Source organism: Silene latifolia, chromosome 10 (genome assembly GCF_048544455.1).
Source record: "Silene latifolia isolate original U9 population chromosome 10, ASM4854445v1, whole genome shotgun sequence".
Classification (NCBI taxonomy): domain Eukaryota; kingdom Viridiplantae; phylum Streptophyta; class Magnoliopsida; order Caryophyllales; family Caryophyllaceae; genus Silene; species Silene latifolia.
In genome coordinates this window covers 164,085,509-164,112,544 of record NC_133535.1, presented here as the reverse complement: position 1 = coordinate 164,112,544, position 27,036 = coordinate 164,085,509, and the positions used below count along the sequence as shown (strand labels likewise).

The window sequence follows — 27,036 nt, the reverse complement described above, 5'->3', positions numbered from 1 at the left end:
CTCTAAGAGTAAAAGTTGGGTGGAGTTTGGTAATAGGAGAGAGTGATGAATAAAATAAGAGTAAAAGTTTCCAAAATAAAAAAGAGGAAGAAAATCTGAATAATCCGTTTAAGGAAATAGGGAAGAAAATAGCGAATACAAGGGAGTATAAAATAGGTTAACATCTTAAATTAGAAAAACGTAAAGAATTAATCGAACTAACAAAAACATTGTGTGAGAGTGGTACTCATTGACAAAAGCCAAGTGTCCATAACAAAGAGTCCAGAGAGAATTGCATGCAACCCATCAAGAAAGATTGCCACGAAGATAAATAACTCACACGTAAATTGCTTTTCTGTCAACTTTCCCTCGTTCCTTTAACTTGTGTCTCACTCGTTAAGTCTAGAATAATTTTTGAGTTTAGAGATTTTCAGTTCATTCATCGTTCAAGAATATATCATCAACGGTTGAGGTAAAGCGAATATATATATGCATGGCGACTACTCTGGTAGCACGTGGTGTGACGGGTGCGGCGGATACGGCGAGGAATTCCATGGCAACGGAGGCTCTTTATGCGCCTGTTACTGTTGAGCGTCGTGTTCGTACTGATTTAGATCTTTCCCTTCCTAAGCCTTGTATGTCTTTTTCTTCTTCTATGTTTCCCATCATTCCTCTTAGTAAATTATATTCCCTCTGTTTCGGTCATTTGTATGTTGTCCTTTTACATATTGGGGTGTTTCAGTCAAATTTTATCATTTCTATTTTAAGAATGAACTTCATGAGCAATTTGATCATTCACACTCATAATTGATCCCTCCTCTTTCCTTGATTTTTGTGCCAAAATCAAAAGACAACAATTGAATGGGACGGAGGGAGTAACATTTGTTTACTGGTCGTCCCGTTTTATTGGCCTACAACACATGCAAATTCAAAATTTTACTTTGATCAAACTTACTCCCTCTATCCTGATCATTGTTTTGGTTAAAATTTTTGTTTTCTTTTTCAAGTTTATGTTATGCCATTATTTGTTTGTCACCACTGAAATTTTGCGGCCCCTATCTGTAAAATCTGGCTCACCCATTGGTAGTTGGTACCATGGAAAATTGAGAAAAAGAACATACATCGAATGTACTACCTTAGATTATTTATTTGTTTTTGAGCATGTGTATTTTTTTCTGAGATTTTTAAATTTTTTTCCCGTCAAAACTTAAAGTTAACTAGACTATAATCACTATATGTAATGTTTTTGAGCTTTGTTGTAATTTTTTTAGTTTTACATTTAACTAAATGAATTCAGAATTTTATTTTAACTCAAAATTTTGTAAACAAAACTCAAAAACGTTAATATAATGCTCAGAAACTATAATTAGTGGTAGTACATCGGATATACAGTCTAATTACTGTTGAAAATTTCATTTAATATTTTACCATACCATTTTGAGAAAAGTCCTCCTACGCAAGTATTGCATCAATAATATTTCTACAACTAATAATGTATGTTTTCGTTACTCTTTATCTTTAATAAAGATGTGGCTAGAGCACTATCGGCACCCGATACCGATCACCCTAACGGAACACCAGGGCACCATCACCGAGAGATGAGTGTTCTTCAACAACATGCTGCTTTTTTCGACCAAAATGATGATGGTATCATTTACCCTTGGGAGACTTTCACTGGTAATTTATTTATTTATTTCTCACTTTTCATTTCCCAATTTAAGAGTTAACCTTTTTCTTGTGGAATTTATCATTTATGTATGCAATCTACTCCCTTCATACCAGAACAACGGTAACACAGTAAAAAATTGGGTTTTTAAGAAAAAAAGGGTAAAAGTAGGCGCAAATATGGAAAGTAAGCTGAATATAATAAGGATTAATGTTGGGTTGGTGAGAGACCAACTACTTGACATTCTGTAAATATAAAAAGGATATAAGGGTATTATTGGGAAAATGGCTCATTTATAGTATGTTACCATTGGTGTGGTACCCCATATTAGGTAAGTGTTACTATTGGTCTGGTATGGACGGGGTAAGATTTATTTTCTAGAAAATGTTTTCATCTTTACCTAAGATTTTTTTTTTTTTTTTTTGACAGCAAATCTTTACCTAAGATTTGAAACTCCTTTGAAGTTATTCGGTCTTTATTGTAGGTTTGCGACTGATGGGATTCAATAGCATTGCCTCCTTTCTTATCGCTATGGTCATCAATGTCGCACTAAGTTGGTACACCCTTGATGTAAGCTAACTGACCACTCGGCCTCGTTCCTCGTAGATGCATGTCTCTTAAAATGTTCCGTTCTGACTGAATTATTCTCCGTTTCATTTACATGCACTCCAAGGGATGGTTACCTTCACTATTCTTCCCCATCTACATACACAACTTACACAAGTCCAAGCACGGGAGCGACTCTGGCACTTATGACACCGAGGGAAGGTACACTACTTGTCACTCTAAATTCAATGGTTCTATCAAGAGCTTCACTACGGAGCAATCGCATACACCGTAGAAATTTCTTATATACGAGTCCTAGAATTATTTATAGTTTTCCCACTTATTGAATCCGACCCATCTTGCCCACGAGAAAAATAGGTACAGGCATCGTATTTCCAAATAATTTATATGGGCTTGATCAAAAATTTACACAGCGCCAAGAAAAAATACACGGGCGCATTTGATTAATGAGATTGGAGCTTACTTACAGTCAAATTGCAGGTACATACCTTCGAATTTAGAGAATATTTTCAGCAAGTATGCCCGTACAGTCCCAGATAAATTGACATTCGGAGAGCTGTGGAGTATGACAGAGGGGAACCGAGTTGCATTTGACCCGTTTGGATGGTAAGCTTTTAATTTTACAGCCGTTTTGGAAAGTGGCTCTATTCTTAGGCTTCGACTATTGCAGGATTGCAAGCAAGCTAGAGTGGGGACTTCTCTACATTCTTGCGAGGGATGACGAAGGCTTCCTTTCTAAAGAAGCAGTGAGGCGATGTTTCGATGGCAGCTTGTTCGAATACTGTGCTAGGATGAATTTGGGATACGAGGGGAAAATATACTAGACACAGAGTCTGCGTAATTGGTTACATCGAACGATGGAAGTAGAGCAAAACGTTTTCATGAATAATGTATGTACCTTAGTAATAGAACAATGTAAAGGGAATGGTGTGTGCTTGTATGTAATTTGGAGATGATATTCACCAAAATCTGAAGGACCATGGACGAAAAAAAATTCCAACTCTTGAAAACTCTTGTGAACGCGCTGTTTTTCTCGTTTTATGGTGTATGCCAATATGACTAGCTCGTACCATGCTGTTCATTCGATTAATAGATCGGTTTTCATCAAAGCAATGAATAATTTTTATCTTCTGGGAATCTGGTGGTAAATACAACAATCGCATAGAACTGAAGCAGTGTACCATTTTAATCTTCCATGAGAATCTCAAATCCAAAGGCAACTAAATGCAACGACAACAGGTTATGTAAATCAAGAGAAGGAACACGACAGGGAACACGAATTGCTTGTATTTTTAAGATTACGACCACCACTGTAGATGGCAAGCAATTGCCTCAAGTCCTCAGAAAACCTTTGAAATAGATAAATTAGCAAGGAGTACTAATGATCAGTGAAGGGAAATCGTCAAGTATATGGTGAAGCAAAGCTACACAACGAAAACGAGTTTCCGCCCGAAAGAAAAGATGTCTAGACAACCACGACGATGGCAAATACCAAAAATCCATAAAGATACTCCGGATAAACAAACTGAAACCATATGTTCTAATCCATGCATACAACATTGAAACAAAACTGAGACTACTTAGACAACCTTGTTTAAACAATAGCATTGGCAGCACTAGCAATCCTTGGCCATAGATCAGCACACTCCTTTCCGATGGGACCAGTAATAGCAGATCCTGAAACATTGATATTAAGTGGGATCAGCCCAACAAATACCAGGAAGACTAAAACCAGAGTAAACCAATGTCGTACACAGATGACTAATAATGGCTGACCAGAATACTTTCACTACATCACAATTCACAAATGTTATGAAAGGAATATTGGTTACCTTTCATTTCACCTTTGGGATTGACGATCACTCCAGCATTATCTGCAAAAGACACCGGCATTTAGATGGGGACAATTTTCAAAACAAAGAGAGATGGTGAACGAATATGAATGCTACTCAACGAATACAAAACATCCACATATTAACACCAAAACTTGGGAGAGACAGTCTCTCACCAAGTTATTGAGAGACCAATCTTCCGTACCCATTTATTTATTTTCCATGACCCTTTTATTGTTGATCGTGACATAGTAATTTCGTACCCATTTACATATAAATGTACTCATTTTATCTTTAATCATGATTAATACCCCTATTTTATGATCTTTAGTACCATTTTTTTAAAATTGTAAAATAGTCTCTCAATAAACTTACTGAGAGACCGTCTTTTAGGAAACTTACTCACATATTAAAGTGAGCTTGAATCCTATTTCTTGTTCATAATTATTAACTGAACTTGGGAGAGAAAATTGGGTTACCCAAAGTAGAGCAACAGAGGCAGAAGAATCCAATTGCTAGTTCATGTATTACACATCTGAGGTCTGAGGAAGGACGTAAGCAAGGTCGCATTTAAGAGTAAGTAAATACAAGAACTAGCACTTGGACTCATCAGGAAGTGTCGTAGCCAAATACTCGTTAGACTTGGTAAGCTAAAGGCTTGAAAGTACAATGAATTTCAAAGATTTATAGAAGTTGTGAATAAAGCTGAAAGTCAGAAGTACAAACCTTCAAAGTACATGAAGACACCGTCCTTTCGGCGCCAAGGCTTGCGCTGCCTAACAATGACAGCCGGCATGACCTTCTTACGGAGATCAGGCTTTCCCTTCTTGACAGTGGCCATGACCATGTCACCAACACAAGCAGAAGGCAACCTGTTCAACCTTCCCTTGATTCCCTTGACGGAAATGATGTACAAATTCTTCGCACCAGTGTTGTCTGCGCAGTTCACAGTAGCTGCCACTGGAAGACCCAGCGACATCCTGAACTTGTTTCCAGCACTTCCTCCGCGACCTAAAAATACCCAATATAAATACCAAATGAACAAAACCCAACCAACATCACGTACCAATCAAGAAGTTCATCATCGCCATTTCAACAACTAAAAAATATAACTAGTACAATTATCCTATCGATTCACATTCATAAACACAGGTAGGGAATGCACCCCGTTCAACTCAATGATCAATTTTTATACCTACTCTGAGCAAATGGGATCCAAGATTCCGTGTTTGAATAGCTAAAATATACTCCATTGTCCCAATCATTTATTCATCTTTCTATAATCCGTGATTGGAAGGCAGATCGTACTGCCTTCATCTCAATCATTGAGTTAGGCATATGATTGGAACGAAGATAGAACTCCCTCCGTCTCAATCATTTGTTTACCTTTGTCCTTTGATCAAAATACCCCTCATAAAGAATACAAAAGGTAAACAAATGATTGAAACGGAGGTAGTATAATTTATCGTTTCTTATCTACGATATCGGCTTGGGTGAGCATAAATCAAATGAGCGACAACAACATACATCAAATTCCGTAACAAGGGTAATTCTTAATGATCTAAATTGATGATACCATCTTCATAAACAACAAATCTACATCTATTAAATCGCTTCTACATAAATCAAATTCCACTAAATCTAAACCCTAAATTAGTTTATCATATCCTTCTAGAAAAACATTACCAATCTTATAATTCAATTCAAATAGTAAAATCTAAGCATACGATTTAAAGATAATTACATGAGATTAAATCAAAATGAGCTACAAATTAAGAGTATTGATTCAATTAAGCACATGAGAAGAGAAGAGTGTTACCTCGCTTCGACATTTTCGGCGACCAGAAGAGAGAGAAAGGGAGAAACGATGAAGAAAAATGAAATTAGGGTTTTTAATTGGGGGTTTATACGCAACTGCGTATTGCTAGGGTTTATTGTTGTTTTAAATGACGGTTTTGACCTTTCAATTTTTGTGTTTGGATGTTTGGGCCTCGAGCTAACTCATCAAGGTGGCTTGGCGCTTGGGCCACTTGCGGAAAAGAAGTCCCGTATCGTGTCGTGTCGTGGCGTGACGTGGTTATAAAGAGTGTCAAGTTGTGAGTATGAATCATAACTATTTTTTCTCTATCTATTTCCTTCCATTTTGTCGAATACAACAATATTAAAGCATTATTTTACCTTTATATTGTCAAACAGTTGACTATTAGATTGACATTTAATTAAATCTAGATTGTTGAGAGAAAATAGAAGTAAATCAAGAGCACTAGTAAATGAAAAAGATCAAAATTGACAGCTAGTTGGCCTATTGTGTCTTCGGTATACACTTTGGACCTCGTAGTTAGAGGTGGACTGTGGGCCTGTTCGGTGCGGGTTGGGTCGGGTTATAGGCAGGCCGGGTTGGTGGGGGAGGGAGCCCGAGCCCACACCACGGGCTGAGGGTATGCGGGCTAGGGGCGGCCCCGGTTGGGACTCGATGGCCCTTAACCGGCCCGGTTGGGAAAAATGGGGGAAGAAATGGGCGGGCCAGGCGGGTTTGGGTAGTGTGGACTTGGGTAGAGGGAGCCCGGGGCCGGCCTGGATATAGGGCGGGTTGGGCGGGCTGGGCGGGCTGGGCGGTGTGAGGGAATATTGACCTGGTTGGGCGGGGCGGGCCAGTGTGGGCCTGACTGACCCGCACCAAAGTCTACCTCTACTCGTAGTGCTAGTGTGTTATGTTGCGCTCGTTTTTTTGTGCCTATGGTCAATCTCGTAATTAGGTTTAATTAATGATAAGAGTTAAGAATTACTTCGTATATATTTATTTAGGATTAGGATAAAAAGAGTTGAGCAAGTCTAAGGTTGTGGTACAAAGGTCTGCATATTTTCAACTTGTATTTCCGTTGTCACGATCAATTCTTTACATTTGTTTTTGCCACAAATATTAGGAGAAGAAGAAATTATGCTTTAAAAAAAAGCAACATAGACATGGAAAAAAATACTCAAATACATAAATGACTAAGATACCAAAAAAGGAAAACGTGAAGAATTGACTACCGATATAAAAAATAACTATATCAACATCTTGTATGGGCGGCTCGGCCTCATCTTCTACACCAAATCTAGAAATTTTCAATATTCATAGTCTAAATAAATTTTGATATACAACTTTACAAGTGTGAAATACATTAAAATCTTCAAAAGAAAAAGGCTAGAAATGACAAAGTGACACCTTTTTTTCTCTTTTTTTCTTTAGGCTAGCCAACCCAAGTTATGGATAATGCGTGCTTCTAACATTTAGGGAAAAAGCAAAGTTGAAATCATGAAATGTCCACTAATTTCAATCTTGATAACTACTTCTGCGAGAGTACTTAAGTTATACTATATAAGACAGTTTTACAATAAAGTTTATGTAAAATCGTCTTATACAATTTTTTCCGCGAATTCAAACAATGTACAGTAACTAATACCATAACGCCTCTTGAAATACAGGACTATATACACACTTGAAAAAATCATGTATAGCGATAAGCGATTAGTGAAGTGAATATAAGGGACGATTAAGGGCTATGGCTTTGCCGCTGCTATAAACACAAATACAATGCTAATCTAACCAATTAATTTAAAAATCTGCAAATGCAGTAAAAGTCGGTGATCGTCTCAGAAAATCAGCTCTGTACATGTTTTGACGAAAGGCTTGGCGTCTTTGAATGAATTGTTGCCACTACTATGGCAAAACACTGAAGAGCCGACAGGAATGACGACTGGAAACTGATGAAATATAGGCCATCGCGTATGTTGATCATTTTCAGCTTGGCTGGTGTTTGATCTGAACCCTGCATGCACAATAGAATGTCATTTATGTTCTAACGGAATGCAATCGTGTCAAATTAGTGCAGGACGACACAAAATAGTCCGACTGAACAAAATGGCAAGCAATTTACTAGGTGAGAACCAGAACCTAGTAAAATCGACTTCAACTTGGAAGACAGCAGAAAAAAATGAAAACAAATTTTAAAATATGACAGTAAAAAATTCAACAGGCGGACTAAAACAGTTAAAAGCATACCTCGGTGAACATATCAAACGATTTACAGTCGCCTTGTGACTCGGAACTTGGCTTAGCCTTGAGTACTTTCAGAGGGCAACCAGTATCCCAACCACCACAATCACAGCTCCCACCGGATCTCCATCTCTCTATGAGACTCGATGGGCCCCCATTCTTTGTTCTCGGGCCACCATGGGGCCCTGCCGGCACAATTATATCCACGCTTGTCGAACAATCATCAACGGCTGGCTTCACCTGAGATTTCTTAAGAAATTTGAGTCCCCATCCTCCTGTTTCTTCTTGTTCATCCTCATTTTTAAGATGTTGTTTCACTACTACTGCGGCTACTTCAAGATTCGGAATGAAATCATTTTCTGAAATATCTTCGGGAATTGCACTTGTACCGCCAAATTTAGACAGTGCCCGCGGCTTAAGGGAGGGACCGGCCTTAAACATCTCGCTTACTTTTGACAGTTTCCTACTAAACCTACTATTTCGACTAGGTTGGTGAATCTCTCTTGTATGATTATCGCTTGTACCGACTAGAACAAACTCGGTATCAATGACCTTAGAACTATCTGAGCATATTGTATAGGATGTCGAAACCTTCATCTTCCCGATTAAATCACACTCAATGCCAGAAAGATCAGACAAGTTTTGATCACTGGCTTTGAAATAAAAAGAATAGATGTAGTCTAGCTCCTTCTCGTGAATCACCTCCGCTTTTGCTAAATTGGCTACGTAAACTTCTTTCTGGTCGTCCAGTTGAAACGCAAAATGAGGGATACCGTCATCCCATGTACATTGAAGCATTCCTTGAGAAGACGGAGATCCAGAGGACTTTACCATGAGAGAACTCAAACCCGGACCTGAAACAGGAACCAGATTTCTCTGTACAGAATCAGACTGATAACCTCGATTTCCAAAAGCCGACTTATGAGAAGGACTTGATGTTAACCGAGCAGGAGAGCCATGGTTATCAGAAGAGACTCGTCTTCCATTTTCATATACCTTTGTTCCACCAAGCCTCTGAAACAAAGGACTATTCAATATGTTAACCATGCCATTGCTTCCCATAACAGATCCCACAGTCCCTACATCATCGGATCTAAAACCTAAGTCGCCAATCCCATTGGCCATCGGATAATCAATCGCAATCTTTGGCCCAAGCGACATATGTTCAGGCACAAAAACCTTGTCAAAGTAATACGAGTTCAGAGCGGAATTAGCCTGTATTAGCTCAAAACATTGATTAAAATATTTCTCGTCTACACTTACAAGCTGCTTGGGGATATTAATTCCCAGGGAACGAGATCGTTTGAGGAAAAGCTCTTGAAACCAACTTTCGCAAATTTCCGACTGTAATAGCTTCAAAATGAATGTCCTTCCTGGCTTAACATCTTTGACCAAGGTCCATTCATTACAGTGGGAAATGTCTAAGGCACAATCATCTCTTGCATCTTTGACGTCTCTTTGCTTGTCGGGATATTTGTTGCCCATGCTCGATTTCAATAAGTGGAGTTCATTCGCGAACAAGGAAAATAAAATTAGGTAATAGCCCTTTGCAGCAGAAAATAAAATTCAGGTGTCTCTTTGCTTCGGTGGTTCCGTTTAGCTAGGCAACCTGGAAAGCAATACAAATTTGGTGCATCAGACGTACATCAGGCAAAACTAACCCGACCAGCGTTAGACCCTAACAAAATAACTAGAATTACTCGGAATTTTGCTTCCCTGGATCCGAAATGACCAGAATTCATCCACATTGACTAACCCAAACAAACATATCCGAAATTACTCGACCTGAACGGACCCGTTTGCTATTTATAATAGACAACCAGATCGAAAATGAAACAACAATACAACTACGGATAAATCCGGAACAGTAAAGATTTATGCAGACAACCAATTTGAGTACGCGTTTCGGAATCCTCACTAGGTGACCACAGACAAAGGCAAGAGACAACAAGAGCTAATATTAATCACTATTTTTCAGGAATCTTTAACAAAATGACAGAAACATTAGATAACAATATCACTATACCAGCATGTAGAGATAATAGATGCTCCAGCGCGTCTTGCTTCAGATGGTTGTTTATCGTCTAAAATAAGACGGACAACATGTTGTCATTTTACAATAAAATGTTGTTATTTTTTTATAACATGTTACCATTATTTTTCACAATCATTTTCAGGGTAAAAAGTAACACCTCTACTGATAACATTTTGTGGATTAAATCGTTTAATTCTCTTAAAAAATGGCAACATTTTACCGTCTTATTTCAGACGGGAAAACAGCCCGCCTGAAATAAGAATTTGCATAGATGCTCACTTAGCTTATCTCTGGAGCAAAGCATGAAAAACTGGCCCTATACCATCATAATGGGGCCACTTTATATATATACTCCCTCCGTCTCAGTCATTTGTTTTGTTTATGAAACCGTAAACAAATGATTGGGACGGAGGGAGTACAAGATTAATAAAAGACAAGCAATTTTCATAAAATAATGCAATCAAGTACTCGTATAAACTATTGATTAGGCCTCAAAGTAACAAAATCAATTCAGAAAATCTGCAATAATTAGGCCTGAAAAAAAGTATTAACAACAAAAAGATCAAATTTTTTAATCTTATTTGAAATCAAGGACAATCATTGCATAAAAACAATAAAAAAAAAGTGAAGAAATTACTCCAGAGCCATACATGGGGTTGAGACATAACATAATTAGGGAATACGATATATTCTAATACGAAATACATGGTAAAAAGAAAAGGAAAAAAAAAAACATTATGCATGTTGCATGAATCTCATATATTTGTAAAAATCTTTGTCTGATGAAGACTGTCAGAGAGACAGCAACTTTCTGCAAGTAAAAAGCAATAAAATTCAATAATTTTTCAATCTTAATTAGTTAATTATTAGTTAAAAATCAAGTACATGTGGAAATTTGCACTAACAACAAAAAGAAACACATATTCTCATCCCACACAAAATAAATCATGAATTAATACATAAAAAAATTATCAATTTGCATAATTCAGCAACTACAGCTGCAGATATACATAATTGGCATCCAATGACATGTAAAATTTGATCAAAAACACAGCATTTTTTCTAAATTTCATACAAAAAGATTAATTTTTTCTTGAATTACCTGAAATATTAGACTAAAACTCACAAACCCATATAAAAATTCCAAGCAATTTCACAACTTTTCAGTCACCAAAAAGCCATATAATCATATTAAGCTTAAAAATCAATAACCCATTACTACATACTCCATATATACTATATTGACGATATTAACTAGCTTAGCTGGTAAAGTCACGGGAATTGATATTCATGACCTGAATTCAAACCCCGTCAACATCATACTCCATATATGTGCTATACTAAAAATTAATAAGATGAAAATAAGAAAGTTACCAATTACCTGAATGTCTCGCGATAAAATTATTGTAAAACCGTCTTATACAAAAATTTGCGAAAAATTAAAGTTGTAAAGAAAAATAGTGAAGACAAATATAAAAGAGAGAAAGATAGTGGAGAAAAAAAACTAACTGCAAATGGAAGGAAGGAAATGGGGTGCTTGAAATCGTAAGCCACGTTAATTAAGTTGATGTTGTTGTTGAGTGTTGACACTATTTTTGTGCTTAAAGACTTGGAATCCAATTTTTTATTAATTTTTTTTAATGGACCCACTAATTATTTTTTATTTTGATTAAATTTTGGTTGTTGATGATGATGAAAAATTGAAAATTGAAGACAATTGAACATGATGATTGATAAATATGGAAGAGAAGGAAGATGGATAAGGAAAGTCTTGTTTGTCTTATTTTTGTTTATTGATTAGATTGAGATTAATAGGAAAGTTTGGCAAGTATGAGTTGGTAAATTGGTGTATTAGCCTTAATAGTATGGGACTGTTTTTCAAAAGACCTAGTCTAGTACGATTTTTTTTAAATGAAAGGCACATGTTAAGAATGTTTAAATAGAAATTTGATGATAAATATGGCATTCGAATATGAATAAATGCGGTATTATTTCAATTTTTCAAGATAATTATTGTCAAACTTTTTATTTAAGTCTCCTTAATACTCCGTATGTGCCTTAGGGCACATTTTAGAAAAATCGATTTACGTATATATTTTACTAAAACTAACACAGTGACATTTTGAAAGACAGATATACTCCGAATCAGCATTAACGTTTTGACCAATATGTTTCCTTTTAGATCTTAAAGATCGGATTTTATAACATATATCCCGGAATACACCTTAAAAACGTGTATGAGAAACGATTTTCAAGATTGTTTTTAGGAGAAATTGAAGTATAAACTCATATTTAACATTTTTTAGGCATGTTTGACAATCATCATATTTCAACATATTATAAATAACAAATTTTGTGCAGGTCAACTAACTAAGTTGATAAAGTCATAAGAGTTGTTACTCATGAGTCATGATTATGGTTCAAACCCTGACAGCATCGAAAGTGGTAACTCTCTTTAGACTAATAAGGGAATTTGTCAACTCTGTTGACTAATATACTTCACTTGCTAGACTCAAGTAAAGGTGTTCTGTAATTAGCACAACTTATTTAAAATAGTTTAAAATAGTTCTACGCTCTAATAATTCACGTTACGCTACTAATTACAAATTTTAATTAAATTATTATGAGAAAGGGATGAAGTGGGGAAAATGGTAAAGTGGTAGGGATACGTAGACTGAGAAACATACGTTCGAGATGCATCTTGATTTTATGAGACACAAAATCTCATTGAAGACGGCACGTATCCGTTACTTTAGAGTGACGGATACCATTTTCTATCACAAATGACCCAAATAGAGGAGAGAGGGAAGCACATGGGGGTGCTCCCACCTTGTCCCCCCTATCCGTTTTGTGAGTAGCATTACCTGTCACTTACTCCGACCCGTCTTTAGCAAGACGATGACTTTTTGTAGTTTTACTCGGTATGTTATGTTTTATTATACGTAGGCTTCATTTATTGAAAGTCAATGGAACTGTGACAATAAATCTTAACCTCGGATGTCTCTGTTTTCTCTGTTTGTAATTTGAAAACTTTCCATATATCCAATGTAGACATGCTATGACTTTGCTAGTTTGCTTGAAGGCTTGAAGCTAAGCTTGTCAATTCATGAAGCCATGAGGGTGCTAAGGACTCGAACTTGATTTCGAATTTAATGGCTATTATTTAAAATACTGCTCACATAATATGAAAATAAAAACAAATATTTGGAATGGAAAAGTACTCCTATCTAGAAGTTTTAGCAATACACATATACTCCGTATTAAAGAATGGCAAATTCTATTTTTATACGAGTAATTAAAATCTAAGCAACAGACATTTGCGATGTTGAAAGATTATTATTGAGCAATAAAAAAGGAGAAAACCAACAATAAAATTATTGATACTCATTGTGTAATGTTTAGTTGAAATGCCATGTACATTTTTTTTTTTTGGTGAATACTATATAGCATACTGCATATAGTAGTGTATGTATACCACCCGAGTTGTCCAAATTCAAAAATTCTCTCCATGAGTTTTAACAATGTAACATTTTCAGGTTCGAGCTCGATATATTTGTGTAAGATTGAACAACATGTAGCCAGCAGATCTAATTAAGCTAAGTTTTCATGGGTTGTCGATCTAATAATTATGAGTATCACTATAATGAACTTTTAGCTTTTATACATATGATAAGCAAATATTTCATTATGACATGTTGGTGATTGGTGAAGGAGACATAACATTTTAATTTTGTATGCAACGTCATATTATTAAACCTCAATTTATAGGATGCTAGTATGTACAAAAATCCGTGACTATGATTTCATCTCTTCCACGCTTCCACACCTCTAAAATCACGGAAATTTTATTGTTTTAAATTTTTCAATGTTCTATTATTTTACGTGACCACAATTATTCTGCATGTAATGATCCTATATACCCGGAAAATGCTAAAAGTGGGCCCCTTTACGATGTCATTAGAAAAATCTTAAAATATTGACGGTTTTTTAACGTGTGTCTAGTGAACATATTAATAATCTAATGACTATGTTCTTTAGAACTTAAAAAGTCATTTTATTGAAGTTCAGTTTAGACTCTATAAATTAGTTAAGAAAAATTCAGATTTTATAATTTCAGTTCAGATAATCAGATTCTATAAGTTTAGGTTAAGAAAGTGATCAAAACTTATAGGTTTAGTTCAAGAACTAAGCTTAAGAATCCTATTTAGAAATGTTCGGTTCAATTCATATTAACTTTCCTATAAGTTCAAATTTTATAAATTCAGTTCAAATCCTAAAAATTAAGTTCAGAAAAGTTTAAATCCTATAACTTCAGTTTAGAAATATTCAGCAAAATTAATGCATAAGTTTTTTTTTCATTATATACATTTTAAATCGTTAACATATATCTGGTGGAGTGGTAGACACTCAATAAATATCCGAAGTATTAAAGCCAAGACAAATAATGTCTCAACTCTCAAGTAATTTGAAGTTTTGAACCTTGATATAATCATCTAAATGACTCTTTGTAAACAAATGATAAGCCAAGTTTTGTCTTATAGGGCAGTTAATTTACCTAATCTTTGAAAACAAATGAATTTGATAGTATTATTTGTAGCATGTTATGTCGTTTGGTAATTTGGTGGGGGGTGATCATGTGTTATTTGTTAAGTTCATTTGAAATTTTGAATTGACAATAATTATTGCTTGAGAAATTCTTAGGTACACCGGGTGTACCATGTTATCGTACACCCTATCCAATGAGAATATTAAAATTGAATAAATTCTCCATAAATAATTGAACATAATCTTAATAAAATAAAAACAAAGGCATTTCATTCGCTAGGGTGTACGACATTCTTGTACACCCGGTGTACCTTAGAATTTTTGTTATTGCTAAATCTAGTATTTCGGCTCAATTGGAAATTTTGTCATTTATTGAAGATTGAAGAATCTCGATTTTCAAATTCAAGTGTCAATAATCAAGTGTGAACACATAAGTTTGATTAAGCTATATGCAGAGGTGATCATATGCGAGCTTAATTAGATCGTGTCAAGTACAAATATTTGACCCATGGACAAGTAGGTAAGAGGGTTTGAGACGGAATCATGGGTCGGCCAATCGGCCCTTTGTATATTTTTGAAAATGTTTTGTCCAAGCCCACTTCTTTTGCCGGCTGGACTTGGCAAGTTCGATGGGCCGTTCCACCCTTGAACACCTCTAGTATGTAATAAGTTAATCGGAAATTGTTTTGAGTTATTACCATATATACCACTTTTGTAAACGCAGAAAAAATTGTATATAAGGGGATGAAATTAAAAATTTGGTAGGTGATTTATAGTTAGAATGTGTCAATAGATTTTACACTTAAGAAAATAAATATCGGTAAGTGTTTGATAAATATAATTGAAATTATCACACGATTTACTAGTTTAACATCGATATTTGGATATGAAATTTCGAATTGTAAAAATTGTTTTTCAATATTTTCAAGTTTTTATAAAGAATCTTTCACCATTTTATTTATGTTATCATACTTTTGTAGTGGTCAGATAATCTGATTTATTTTTCTTACAATATACGGAGTACATTAATCACAATTTTTCTTGTGGATATGACCAGTGGCGGAGCCAGGATTTGAACCCAGCGGGAGCGAAAAATTTCAGCGGGGACAAAGGGGTTATGGTATAAGGAGAACTCGAAAATTTTTGGAAAATTTCAACTAAAACTTTTGCGATTTCCATCTGCCAGCAGGGCGCTCACCCCTGCTCGCCCTCCCTAGCTCCACCCATGGATATAACATATGTTATACCATGTCACTATCTATATTTTGCAATTAATAGTCAAAACAAATATCATAATTGAATTTGTAATGAAGAGCAATTTGATTCCTCAAGTTTTTTTTTTTTTTTTTTTTTTTTTTCTAAAGCAAAGTGAGGAAACAAGAGCAAAAACCATCTAAAATATTAGCCCAATGAGCCTAAAAAGATATCCCAACTCAGCATATAGACGGGTGGCCTGTTTGAGCTAATGTATGGGCCGAATCAATGGAACGTTTGGGCTATATATGGCTCCCTAGCCCATGGTGCATCTCCTTGTTCCTCAACTAGTCAAGGCGATTTTAATACCGAAGGAGTTCGAATCCAAGTCAAAGTCATGAGTACCTTCACTTTTATAGCTTTCCTAACTAAGCTAGTTGATATTAGGGCTGTAAATGAACTGAGCCTGCTCGACAAGCCCTCGGGATCGGCTCGGTCAAAGCTCGGCTCAAGATCGGTCAAATTAAGCTCGAGCTCGGGCTCGAACTAAGCTGAGCCCACACCGAGCCGAGCTCGAGCACACTAAGGCTCGGCTCGGGAGCTCGTTTGAGCTCGTTATTTTTAAAATTACTTAATGTTTTTCAATATATTTACTTAAATTATATCAATTTAAAAATAAATAAATTAAAATATTAGTTTATAAGATAAAATTACATAATAACTGTTATTAAAAGCTAACAAAAAAATAATATTCTTGTTTGAATTTGAATTTTTAAATAAAAAATTATGTTATAATTAAAATAATGCTCGAAAAAATAGTAAGCAAACAAAGCTCGTGATCGGGTTCGGGCTCGTAAAATATTATATGAGCCGATCCCGAGCCTTGATTTCAAGAGCTCGGGTTCGGACTCGAACTCGACTTTTACAATATGAGCTGAGCTCGATCATAGGTAAGCTCGAGCTTGGCTCGACTCGTTTACACCCCTAGTTGATATTGTTCTCCATTTCACTTTTGTTAAATTTGTTGTTATTATTTACGAGAAGACAAATTCGACTATATTGACACGATTTCTTGCACTTAGCACTTTGGCCAATAAATCTCGATCAAAATTCAAATTGCTACGTAAACATTTTCATCTTCTAATAATAACCGATCATTATCTCATCGAAAAATGCCAAAATTACTCGAAAATTCTACCTATTAACCTAAACATTTGAATAAATTTCTAATAATAAGTCTACAATTAGATTCATGTAACCAAAGCATAAATCTACACAAATATTCTCCACAATATGGACAAGTACGTACATACATGGATAACAAAATCCACATGAATAAGATAGTTACAATACCTGGCCTAAGAAGTAAAGCTAAATTATGATAAAATTATTCATAATCAAATTACATTCTCTAGGACGACTCACGACTAATAAATCCGTTTTATTCCTAAGCCGGAACTTAATGGTGCACTAATCGTCACCATAACCCGGTTCTGACAAAATTATAGGACTAATTAAAACGACTTCGTAGATTCATATCCATGATTGGATTTGGAAATTGCATTTGAATGAATTTACACCACTAGTATGTGCAAATATATCAGAAGAATCCACCATGTCGTCTCCTTCTTTCACCGTTACCTGTAATCCGTGAAAAAAATGTTAAGAACTTGAAAAAGCGTAAAGAATTCAGTGGAATAAAGCAACAATTCTTACAGTGTAAAAGCTTAAAAAGAAAGTACTCCCTCCTATTCCGAATAAGTGTCCAATTTGGACAATGACACGGAAATTAAGGAATATAGTTAAAATAATGAAGATTATTGCATAGGGGTAAGAATATAGAGGTTAAGTAATGAAAAATATTGAATATGATGAGTTAAGGGTAGAAAAGTAAAAAACCATGTCCAAATATGGCAAATGGGACAGTTATGTGAATAGACGGAAATGACAAATGAGACAGTTATTTAGAATATGAAGGAGTCATAACACGAGAAAATGATTTATATTTCATACTAAACATTTATCAAACCGTTTGAATGTACAAACTAAAAATAATTTTCAAAACTCGATACTTGATCACGTGTCTCATTTTTACATAAGTGACCGATATGAGTCAGTAAATTAGAATACCCTACTAGTCGATTTATATAATTCCTCCGTCTCAATCATCTGTTTTTTTTTTTTTTTTTTTTTTTTTTTTTTTTTTTTATGTTTGTAAAATATATTTTAATCAAAGGTAAACAAATGATCGGGATAAATGAATTATTTAGCTTAATGCCTAAATTGCCACAAAAATTATGGTACTATTCTACCTAATAGGCCAATATACAAAGTTCCCTTGAATTAAACCCACAATGAATTTTAATTTAGAGATAATGAAGAGCTTACTTCATCATAATCATCATCATCATGATGACCATTGATGTGCTTATGACCTTCTCCAAACTCATCATTCTTGGCAAACCTTCCTCTTACTCGAGGCCGGCTATCCGCTAACGTTTTCCGGCATGCATACTGTTAAATAAATCACCCATATATCAATAACAAATTTTAAAATGTACAAACATGGTTTAATTTGTATAAACGTTACTCCTTGCAAATAGCGGATGCAGGTGCATGTCAAAGGGTCAGACTTAGATAATAATTTAGTTGTTTAGAGTTTCATATCGTTTCAAACTGAGTCGTGTCATACCCAAAAATTAACCAAAATGAAATGTCGAAGTAAGCTGGTAGTTTTTTTGTGAGGAAAAGAGTCACAAGGGCGAATATGATGCTGACGGGATTTCAACCCAAGTCAAGAGTACCATGCACCCCTCAATCCCTCATAAGTCATAACGTATGTTACCAGCTAAACTAACTGACATTTGCGATGAAAAATATGTATAAGAGATGGAAAGTAGAGCACCTTAATTTTCTTGCAAAAGTTTCTTTCATTTCTTTTCTTCATGTACCTATGAATCTTCTCTTTTCTTTGTTCAACAGAGAGTTTGCCAACTTTGTAAGGAGAATCATCCAAGTTTGTAATCTCAGTTGAAATTGGAGCTGAAGTTGTTGCTCCACTCACCAACTGTGAATTCTCATTGCTAAATGCCTTGACATTCAACAAATTTAACCTCATTATTAGCTGCAATTCACTCTTAATTACACTATATGATTTAATTAATATACTTTTTCCGCCTGAGTCATTTATTTACCTTTTATATTTATTGCAACTAGTATTTTAATCAAAGGTAAACAAATTACTGACTATCATACTAGTAACCAATGCTATCTTAATGTACTCTCTCTAATTCACTCAATCTATTTCATTTGAACTTTTCTCTTTTCCAATAGGGCTAAATGAATGAAATCGGATAATACTTCACAATCAAAGAAGCGCAACCCATTTAACATGTCTTTGCTTTTATTCCAGCGTATCCTAATTTATGACGAAATTATTGTGAACCTCCACTTCTTTGTTATGTTTTCCGTTACTTTACTTTGGTCCCATGTCACGGGTTCGATACTTGGGAGTATCCAACATAACATGACACTTAATTTTAAACCAAAAATGCAAAAATTCGCCCAAAAAAAAAAAATAACACTTGCAACTGAGTCAAGTAACATAAGTTTTTTTAAGATTTAAACTTATCATACTCCCTCTATAATATTATGTTCTTAAGTCTTAACATATTTACGGTCAAAGTTTTAAAATTTCCGACTCTTAAACAGTAAACATTAAACATAAACCAAACGCATTATGATTGAATTGAAAAACTGAAATATTATAACAGAATTGATAGAATTGGACCTGTATATCCCCTGAATTATATCTAACCAATTGATCAGTGCAATAAATCCCAGCATTATCTCCTTGAAAATCAAGTTCTTTACTCTGTAACTCTGCTGCCATTAACAAATTCCCTCCAAATAACCCGGAATTATCGGTACATAGCCCATGATTCAAACTTCCATGTTGAAAAGAACTCATTGAGCTTGGATCAAGAGGGTTTAGCCTTAAGTAAGGTGGGATAGATGATAAACAATCATCCTCGAAAACCGGGCCTAGTCCAATACCTGGACCGCCCATTAAAGGTAGTGGAACACAAGATGGGTCGAGTGCTGAGGCCGAGTATGGTGACATCCCATTACTTATTGCAATATGATTAGCTAAAGAAGTTGTTGGGTTAAAATTGTATGCAAGTTGTGGTGGGGAAAAGTCAATTGAGGCCGAGATGTCGGTATCAATCTCGACTTGTGGGTCGAATATCACTGATAACCCGCTACTAGGGTGGTGGCGGTGGTGGTTTGGTATGGTAAGGGTGGTCGCGGTGGTGGTTGTGCTACTAGTTGTACTAGTGTTGCTACCATTTTGATCTCCTTGGAAATTATTTATGTCTAAGTTATGATGTGTACTAAACTTTATGTTATTTGTGTCATAAGAGGAGTTGTGATCTTCATAACTACAACAATTGGGACTAGAAGTGACCTCAGAGTTTTGTAATGTGTCGGGAAATATGTCGGAATCGTCGCAAAAATCGAAGATTTGAGCACTTATTGGGATTGAAATATCATCCTACATCACAAAAACAACAAAAGCAAAAGCAAAAGTTAATACATAATGATTTTAAAATATTGTACTCCATAATAAATCTTATACTCCTCCCGACTCAATCATCTGTTTACCTTTTATTTGATTAAAATACCCTTTACACTTAATATAAAAGATAAATAAGACTGAGACGGAAAGAGTAAACAATAGCAAAAGTATAGCTTAGTTAAATTTCTACATGAAACTTATGTATCATCACCTCCACTTCTTCTTTTGTTCCCATGTAGATTGCTAAACTTGAGAGTTGCATAAGAAATGAATTGCTAATTTTATGTGATAAAGCTTAAGAGAATAGAACTAATAAATAAAGGACACAAAAAGGTGCTAAACAAACCATGGTTTATGTTGCATAAAACATGTCAAGTAAAATTCCTTTGGAATGATATAACATAACATGTAATGTTTTTGCCCTAAGTTGTAGCACCAAATGCTTGTAAGTTTATATGTCTCTTTATACCTACACCTATATATATACCCGTAAACATCAATAGTGTGAACTCACTCGAACATTATTGGATAATTTCGGAATTTAATTATTTAAAAAAAAAAAAAAAACGAGTTCCTTGTCGAGGAATCTTTTTATGGGTATACTAGTTTTCAGTATCTCTTAAAATATATGATTAGAAATAAAATATGTACATTTATAAATTATAAGTATTTTTTCGATAAGATGAATAATGTAATTTTTGTGGAATTGGAGTATAAATCTCGAAATGTGGGAATATCGTGTAAAAACGGAGGAAGTACGCCTCGAAACCTATCTTGTGCACCATGTGGCTTGCAAGAACTAGATACTAATTAACCAGATAAGGTAACTATAGAAGAACAAATAGTGGCTAGCATTTTATAAAGGGATTCTATGAATGTTGGACTGTTGTTTAGATGAAGAAATTCATGATGAAAATGACTTACCTTTAGATGAAAAAATGAAATTACAAAGCATTATAAAACTATAAAAGTCTATTTTTTGCCGAAAATGAAATGACTTTATAATCCAACATATCAATTTTTGCAAAGAGGAACATCCTAATTTGCTGGAATACTTGAGAAAGAAGCATGAAAAAGTTCAATATTACAATTGACACAAATTCTGTCTTAAACTTAAACAGGTCAAATAACATAAATACTTCGTACTACACAAGCAAAATGCTTGGATATTAGGCAAAAGATTGTCTTGTTTATACAACTGGTATGTTATTTGGTCTGTTTTAATCTTAAGACGGGTATCAGGCTATGTCCGTCCTAAGAGATTGAATCCCTAGTAAAGAAAAAAGTGCTTATCTAAAGAATCTAATTAACAAAAGAAATGGTTGTGCATAAAAAATTGGCAACAATTTCAACTTTTTTGTCATTATCAACTTAATTAGCAATCTTGTAATATAATTATTGAGTTTAAACATATGACTAGCTAACAAAAAATGTTGGAGCCTATTAAGGAAAAACTATTGGCTATTTGCTTTAAAATTAATAATAATTTGTATAATTAGCATCTTTATTATTAACGGTGAAAACAAAAGGTTTCTAGAAAAAAACAACTTTTGGAATTTCAAAAGTATTGTAAAAAATGGCATGCATTATGTATAATGACATTTGAAGTAACATAAAAAAAATTGGCAAGAATAATTACGATTAAAGGGTCGGAAATGTTGTCGGACGGTTGTTGTGACGTTGAAGGAGGAGGAGGAGAAGGAGGAGGACGAGGCGGGTCAACAACATCTTGCAAAGACATGGCTAATGATCGGTCGTGTTCTTGGTGTCGATGATCTTCGTCTCCTTCACCTTGTGTGTCCCTTAAAAGATGAGAACTTTTAATATCGCACATTTGGTACCGCCTCTATTAACATTAACAATTATACGCTTGTAAGAAAAATAATTTGAATTTACGCGATTTGTATATATATTAGGAAAATAACCTAGAAACAACATTAGATGAAAAAAATGTCAATTCAAACGATACGATTGTATGAGATTAATTATGAATGAAAATTTAGAAAATTAGATTTTCTGAAGAGAAGAAAACAAGTTGACAAAAAATTATAAATTGAAATTTTATATATATGTGATAAATTAAAGCATATAATTATAAGGTTAAGCATGTACGGTATGTCAGCCGTCACCATTCTCCTAATTACATGCAGGGATAAAAGCTATACTTACGTTAAGCCTCTAATTTTTTAAATTAAATTATAATTATAGTTATAGAGAGAGATTATTATTATTATTATTATTATTATTATTATTAATTTAAGTTAGATTCTGTTATTTATTATTTTCATTAATTAAGAAATAAAAACCTTTTTCTACCGCATGTCTTGTTTTGTTGGACTCTTTTTGTACTTGAGTGTACGGAGGAAGAAAGCTAAATTGTTCAATTGTTTTTTTGTCTAATTAGCATTTTATTACTCTATTAGTTAGTTCATCCGTCCCGATCATTTGTTTACCTTTAATTTTGGCACAAAAATCAATGAAAGAGACGAGGACACAAATTATTTGATGACAAAGGGACCAAATTGAGTGCAGATGATCAAACTGATCATCAAAAGCATTCCCAAAATAGAAAGATAAATAATTGACTGAAGGAATATTTCTTTTTTTACTCGATATATAATTTTTAATATCATGTACATACGGACAAAGTAAGTTAAATATCCTTAAAAGGTTATGATTTATGAGTACGTTAAAGTCGGCTATTATGTTTTTTTTACGAGTATTATACGAAAAACATGCTTATAAAAATAATCTCCTCATTTTGTTGTATAAAGAAAATTAACCTATTTTTGAGCGTATAGTCTTGTTCCTTGGTCACAAAGATAGGTTACAAAGGCACATCCTATAGAATATGCTTAATTTTTTATAGTTATAAAATTGTTCAATATGAGAAATAATATGACAGTGTAAAGATGTGGTCAAAACTACTAAATTAAGGGGTCAAAAACAACATTTAGTTATAACTCAAACATTGTTATTAAATTTGAGCTACTAAATTCTTGGCATTATGAGCCTATTTATAGCCTAATCCCCTAGATGCTTTCTATTTTAGTATAGATATTTACACAAGATTAATATCATTTAGAAATAAAAGTCATAAATTAAAGAAATTATTTGTAATTTGAGTATTATATTATATATTCATGGAAATTAAAATGATACGCATAGCTTAACTTGAGTTATCAAATCTAGCTTCCCCCCTCCCCAAGAAAAAAAAGGGAAAAAAAAAACTTAATCTCTTATCATATTAATTAGTTACGGAATTTAAATTTATTTGTATGTGATATTTTAAAATATCCGATCAACACGTGTAAAGTGTAATTATAATTATAATTATAATGAGGTCTACCTCAAAATGAATATATAAGATCTAATTAAGTTAGGCGAAATTATAATCCACTAATACTGTGAAAGCCAAATAAATATCGTTAACTAGAGATGAACTACAACACGGGCCAGCCAAGCCCGACCAGCTGGTGCTCTCGGACCCTACTTTTAGCGGCCCATCCAAAACTCGCACTGGCCTACCACCTATATGGGCCAGTTTCGACTTTCGAGGCTCCATTTTGAGACCCCGACCCACCCTAACTCGTAAAATAAAAACATATCAGGCTCGAACCACTAGGAGAGCCTGGTTTGCCATGGCCAGGTCTATCGTCAATTATTATTAAAAATCACGATAAATATTACAGTAAATTAATTATTATTTACTCTACTATTTACCTAAACAAATATCGCTATTATTTACTTTTAAACTTTTTTCCAACACAAACTCGAATTGGTTTAGATTTTGATGACATAAAGATGATAATTAAAAGAGCTTAAAGTTTCCATATGCAATATCAATATCAATAGAATAATACTTTAGTCCACAATCAAGACATGATCATATAGACCCACATAAATATCGAGGGATACTATTGATTTTCCTACTTGATATAGTGTTAAGACAAATAGACCCATATAAAATTCCTCGGACCAAAGATACGTACTTTTGTTACTACGATTTGGTAACCGTGATAAGTACTTAACGACTAGTACGCATTCAGCATCTATCTATTTCATCTCTAAATCTACCTTTTAGATTTCCTGTTTAATCAGATAAGCCTTATTTCATTTGGTACTCTTATTAGTACTTGATTAGTATGCTTCAAGCTTCTTAATCGGAATTTTGGTTGTACCGTCATGCTAAGGTGAAACGATGTAAATGAGACAGCGTTGTCAGCTGGTGACAAATCTTGGGACTCCATCCAACCACCTGCTTAAGTTATTGATTAAGATTGTTTCTTGACATATGATATCAGAGTCATCTGATCAAAAGGTCACGGGTTAAAGTGAAATATTAAGTACTGGGTATGGAGGGGGCCGGGAGTGTTGATTTTCTCTAAAAAAATTTTGGGTGTAAACCATCTGGTTTAATCCGGATTCGAGCCGGGTAGGACCACTAGGACGGTAAAGCTCTCCCTCATGAGTTTTAACACTGCTGCGTTTTCAGGGGTCGAACACGAGACATCTGGTTAAGCTAGAACAACCCCTTGTCAGTTGATCTAAATGCTCATGGGTATTTTCTCTAATTTTTAATATGTTAGGATCGAGCACGTTAACATTTAATTAGTTCCCTATGGTTTTGGTTTTGTTCGAAGAAGGAAGTAAGATCATTATTTGTACTTACTATATATGAATTGAAGTTAGATGAGATGAATAGAGTTAAAATATAAACAAGTGAGCTTACTGAGTTGAATGAGAGCTGAATTATTAAGCAAAAAAGAGCAGAACCTTAGTGTCCAACATATTTGTACTTATGCTACTCCGACTCGGTTAGTTCAAGTCTTTGACACAATGTTGTGCTCATGTATAAAAACTTGCATACCTTCCTTAAGAGTTTACCCACAAAACAAAAGGTATATACAGTCGATATGCAACATCCATCCAACCATATAGAAGTGTCGAAGTAACACAACATTCTCTCCAATCTAATCCCTAATTAAGCTTCGAATTCCCGGCTTACTAGAATTCTAGAAACAATTAAGCATATCTACAATTCTGAATTGAAATTGATTTGCATAATTGAATACAAGTTGGAAATGAACAAGACGAATCTCTTCAGCCTACAATACTACTAATTCGATAATATATTTATGCTACTTTGGTCACATCTTTTGATCTCATATCTACACCTTTTAACCATGTTTAGCATTTCCGCAGCATGCCATGGAGCTTCTGTTTCGCCTTTTATAGCAAATTTACGCGTATAAATTATGTAATTGATTAATTATATCATATGATGGTCATTAATTATACTAAGTACATGTTATTATCCAAATTTGTGCTTAATTAAGCAAAACATAATTATATGCGTATGGCATTGATAACTAATGATAAGATGGAAGAGGTCAGTCCATGTTGGATACAATCGAATTTTAATTTTGTTCCATATTATATGAGTGTAATGACGATCTATTATACGCAGTGGTGGATTTAGGGGGGATAGCAGGGACGTTCATCCCCCGAGAAAAAGGATTACGATCGTCGGGTAGTCACTGGACTTGTAATTTTGAAAGATATTCACATTTTTTTCGAAAGATATTACATTTATAAATATAGTTTTTGAGCAATATTATATTTTTTAGTGTAATGTTTTAGTAAATGTGCTCAAAAACTTTATACTAAAGTAGAACTCAAAAACTTTAAAATAAAACTCAGAAAATAAACAATAAGAGGTACTACCTCAGATGTATAGTCCATGAACTGTTCATCCCCCTAACGGGTGAGATTTTCGAAGTTTTAATAGGTATTTTAGAGTGGATCTAGAAAATTTATGGAATCCCGATAGTAATATAAACTATTTTTACATAAAAAGTATACATTTTATTTATTCGGACCTAAAAATGAACTAAATGTACAAGAATTTTGTTTTCGGTGTCCGCCCGGGATCCATACTCATGGTCATGGATATGCCATTTTAATCTCATTCATATTTATAAGTTTGTCATTCAAAATTTGTTACTCAATATAATACTCGTTAACGATTATTAACTTTGTAGCTTATAAGGCTCTACATCCAAATATTTACTCAGTACTCACCAGTTTCAGCTAAGATAAATAAATACCTAGAACAAATAGATTGTATATATGTTGTTTAGTCTTTAACATTCTATTAAATACGATAGATATTATAAAGTTATTTGTATCGGATATTAAATCGTCGCCCGACCTTCCGAGCTTTCCAAGCTTGAGAATTGAGATGATCTACTATTTTACTCCATGCTTAGAACTCAAAGAATATATTGTATGAAAATTTCCAAGTGTTCTAGCATATATATGTGGATGTTGTTTACTTAGAAACACTTGCAACTTTTGTAAGAAGAAGAAAAAATGTCCCCTATGACCTATACCAAAATAATGAAAGTATCGTGCTTTCCTCTTCAAAAAGTTTGAAAGTTGATTATTTTATGGAATCAAAATTGATTTCGTTTTTCTAAACAAAATAAGAGTCAAAAGAAATTGATCTAATACCAAGGAGGAACAAATACCATATCTTCAAACTTACCTGGATGAAAAAAATTCGTATTTATCAAGCATTATGTGTCGACGAAGCAA

At 34.2% G+C, this 27,036-nt stretch overlaps 4 protein-coding genes across 10 annotated transcripts; 1 reads left to right on the top strand and 3 right to left on the bottom strand.

The window, feature by feature from the left end:
* The first annotated feature begins 383 nt into the window (after positions 1–383).
* LOC141609525 (peroxygenase-like) lies at positions 384–3,302 on the top strand. The gene is made up of 6 exons (XM_074428565.1): positions 384–614; positions 1,507–1,656; positions 2,130–2,215; positions 2,319–2,413; positions 2,693–2,818; positions 2,883–3,302. Exons 1-6 carry the CDS (start codon positions 473–475, stop codon positions 3,034–3,036), a joined length of 753 nt encoding a protein of 250 aa, XP_074284666.1. The 5' UTR covers positions 384–472; the 3' UTR covers positions 3,037–3,302.
* A 299-nt stretch (positions 3,303–3,601) lies between these two features.
* LOC141606865 (large ribosomal subunit protein uL14) lies at positions 3,602–6,001 on the bottom strand. The gene is made up of 4 exons (XM_074426212.1): positions 5,864–6,001; positions 4,771–5,055; positions 4,045–4,086; positions 3,602–3,889 (listed from the first exon to the last, which is right to left on the bottom strand). The coding sequence occupies exons 1-4, from the start codon at positions 5,874–5,876 to the stop codon at positions 3,807–3,809; spliced, it is 423 nt and encodes a 140-aa protein (XP_074282313.1). The 5' UTR covers positions 5,877–6,001; the 3' UTR covers positions 3,602–3,806.
* Positions 6,002–7,334: 1,333 nt separating this feature from the next.
* On the bottom strand, positions 7,335–11,952 carry LOC141606863 (uncharacterized). Of its 4 annotated transcripts, XM_074426211.1 has the most exons (4): positions 11,628–11,809; positions 9,347–9,692; positions 8,090–9,262; positions 7,335–7,856 (listed from the first exon to the last, which is right to left on the bottom strand). In XM_074426211.1, the coding sequence occupies exons 2-4, from the start codon at positions 9,566–9,568 to the stop codon at positions 7,689–7,691; spliced, it is 1,563 nt and encodes a 520-aa protein (XP_074282312.1). In that variant the 5' UTR covers positions 9,569–9,692; positions 11,628–11,809; the 3' UTR covers positions 7,335–7,688. The 4 variants fall into 4 exon arrangements, with proteins under 4 accessions (XP_074282312.1, XP_074282309.1, XP_074282310.1 ...); XM_074426208.1 differs by having other exon boundaries at positions 8,090–9,692; positions 11,628–11,952; XM_074426209.1 differs by lacking the exon at positions 11,628–11,809 and adding an exon at positions 11,500–11,615 and having other exon boundaries at positions 8,090–9,692.
* A 5,128-nt stretch (positions 11,953–17,080) lies between these two features.
* On the bottom strand, positions 17,081–22,473 carry LOC141606862 (uncharacterized). 4 transcript variants are annotated; one of them, XM_074426204.1, is made up of 5 exons: positions 22,076–22,473; positions 19,648–20,412; positions 18,763–18,948; positions 18,246–18,371; positions 17,081–17,498 (listed from the first exon to the last, which is right to left on the bottom strand). In XM_074426204.1, exons 1-5 carry the CDS (start codon positions 22,268–22,270, stop codon positions 17,391–17,393), a joined length of 1,380 nt encoding a protein of 459 aa, XP_074282305.1. In that variant the 5' UTR covers positions 22,271–22,473; the 3' UTR covers positions 17,081–17,390. The 4 variants fall into 4 exon arrangements, with proteins under 4 accessions (XP_074282305.1, XP_074282306.1, XP_074282307.1 ...); XM_074426205.1 differs by lacking the exon at positions 22,076–22,473 and adding an exon at positions 20,627–20,897; XM_074426206.1 differs by lacking the exon at positions 22,076–22,473 and adding an exon at positions 20,648–20,896.
* Between the last annotated feature and the right edge of the window lie 4,563 nt (positions 22,474–27,036).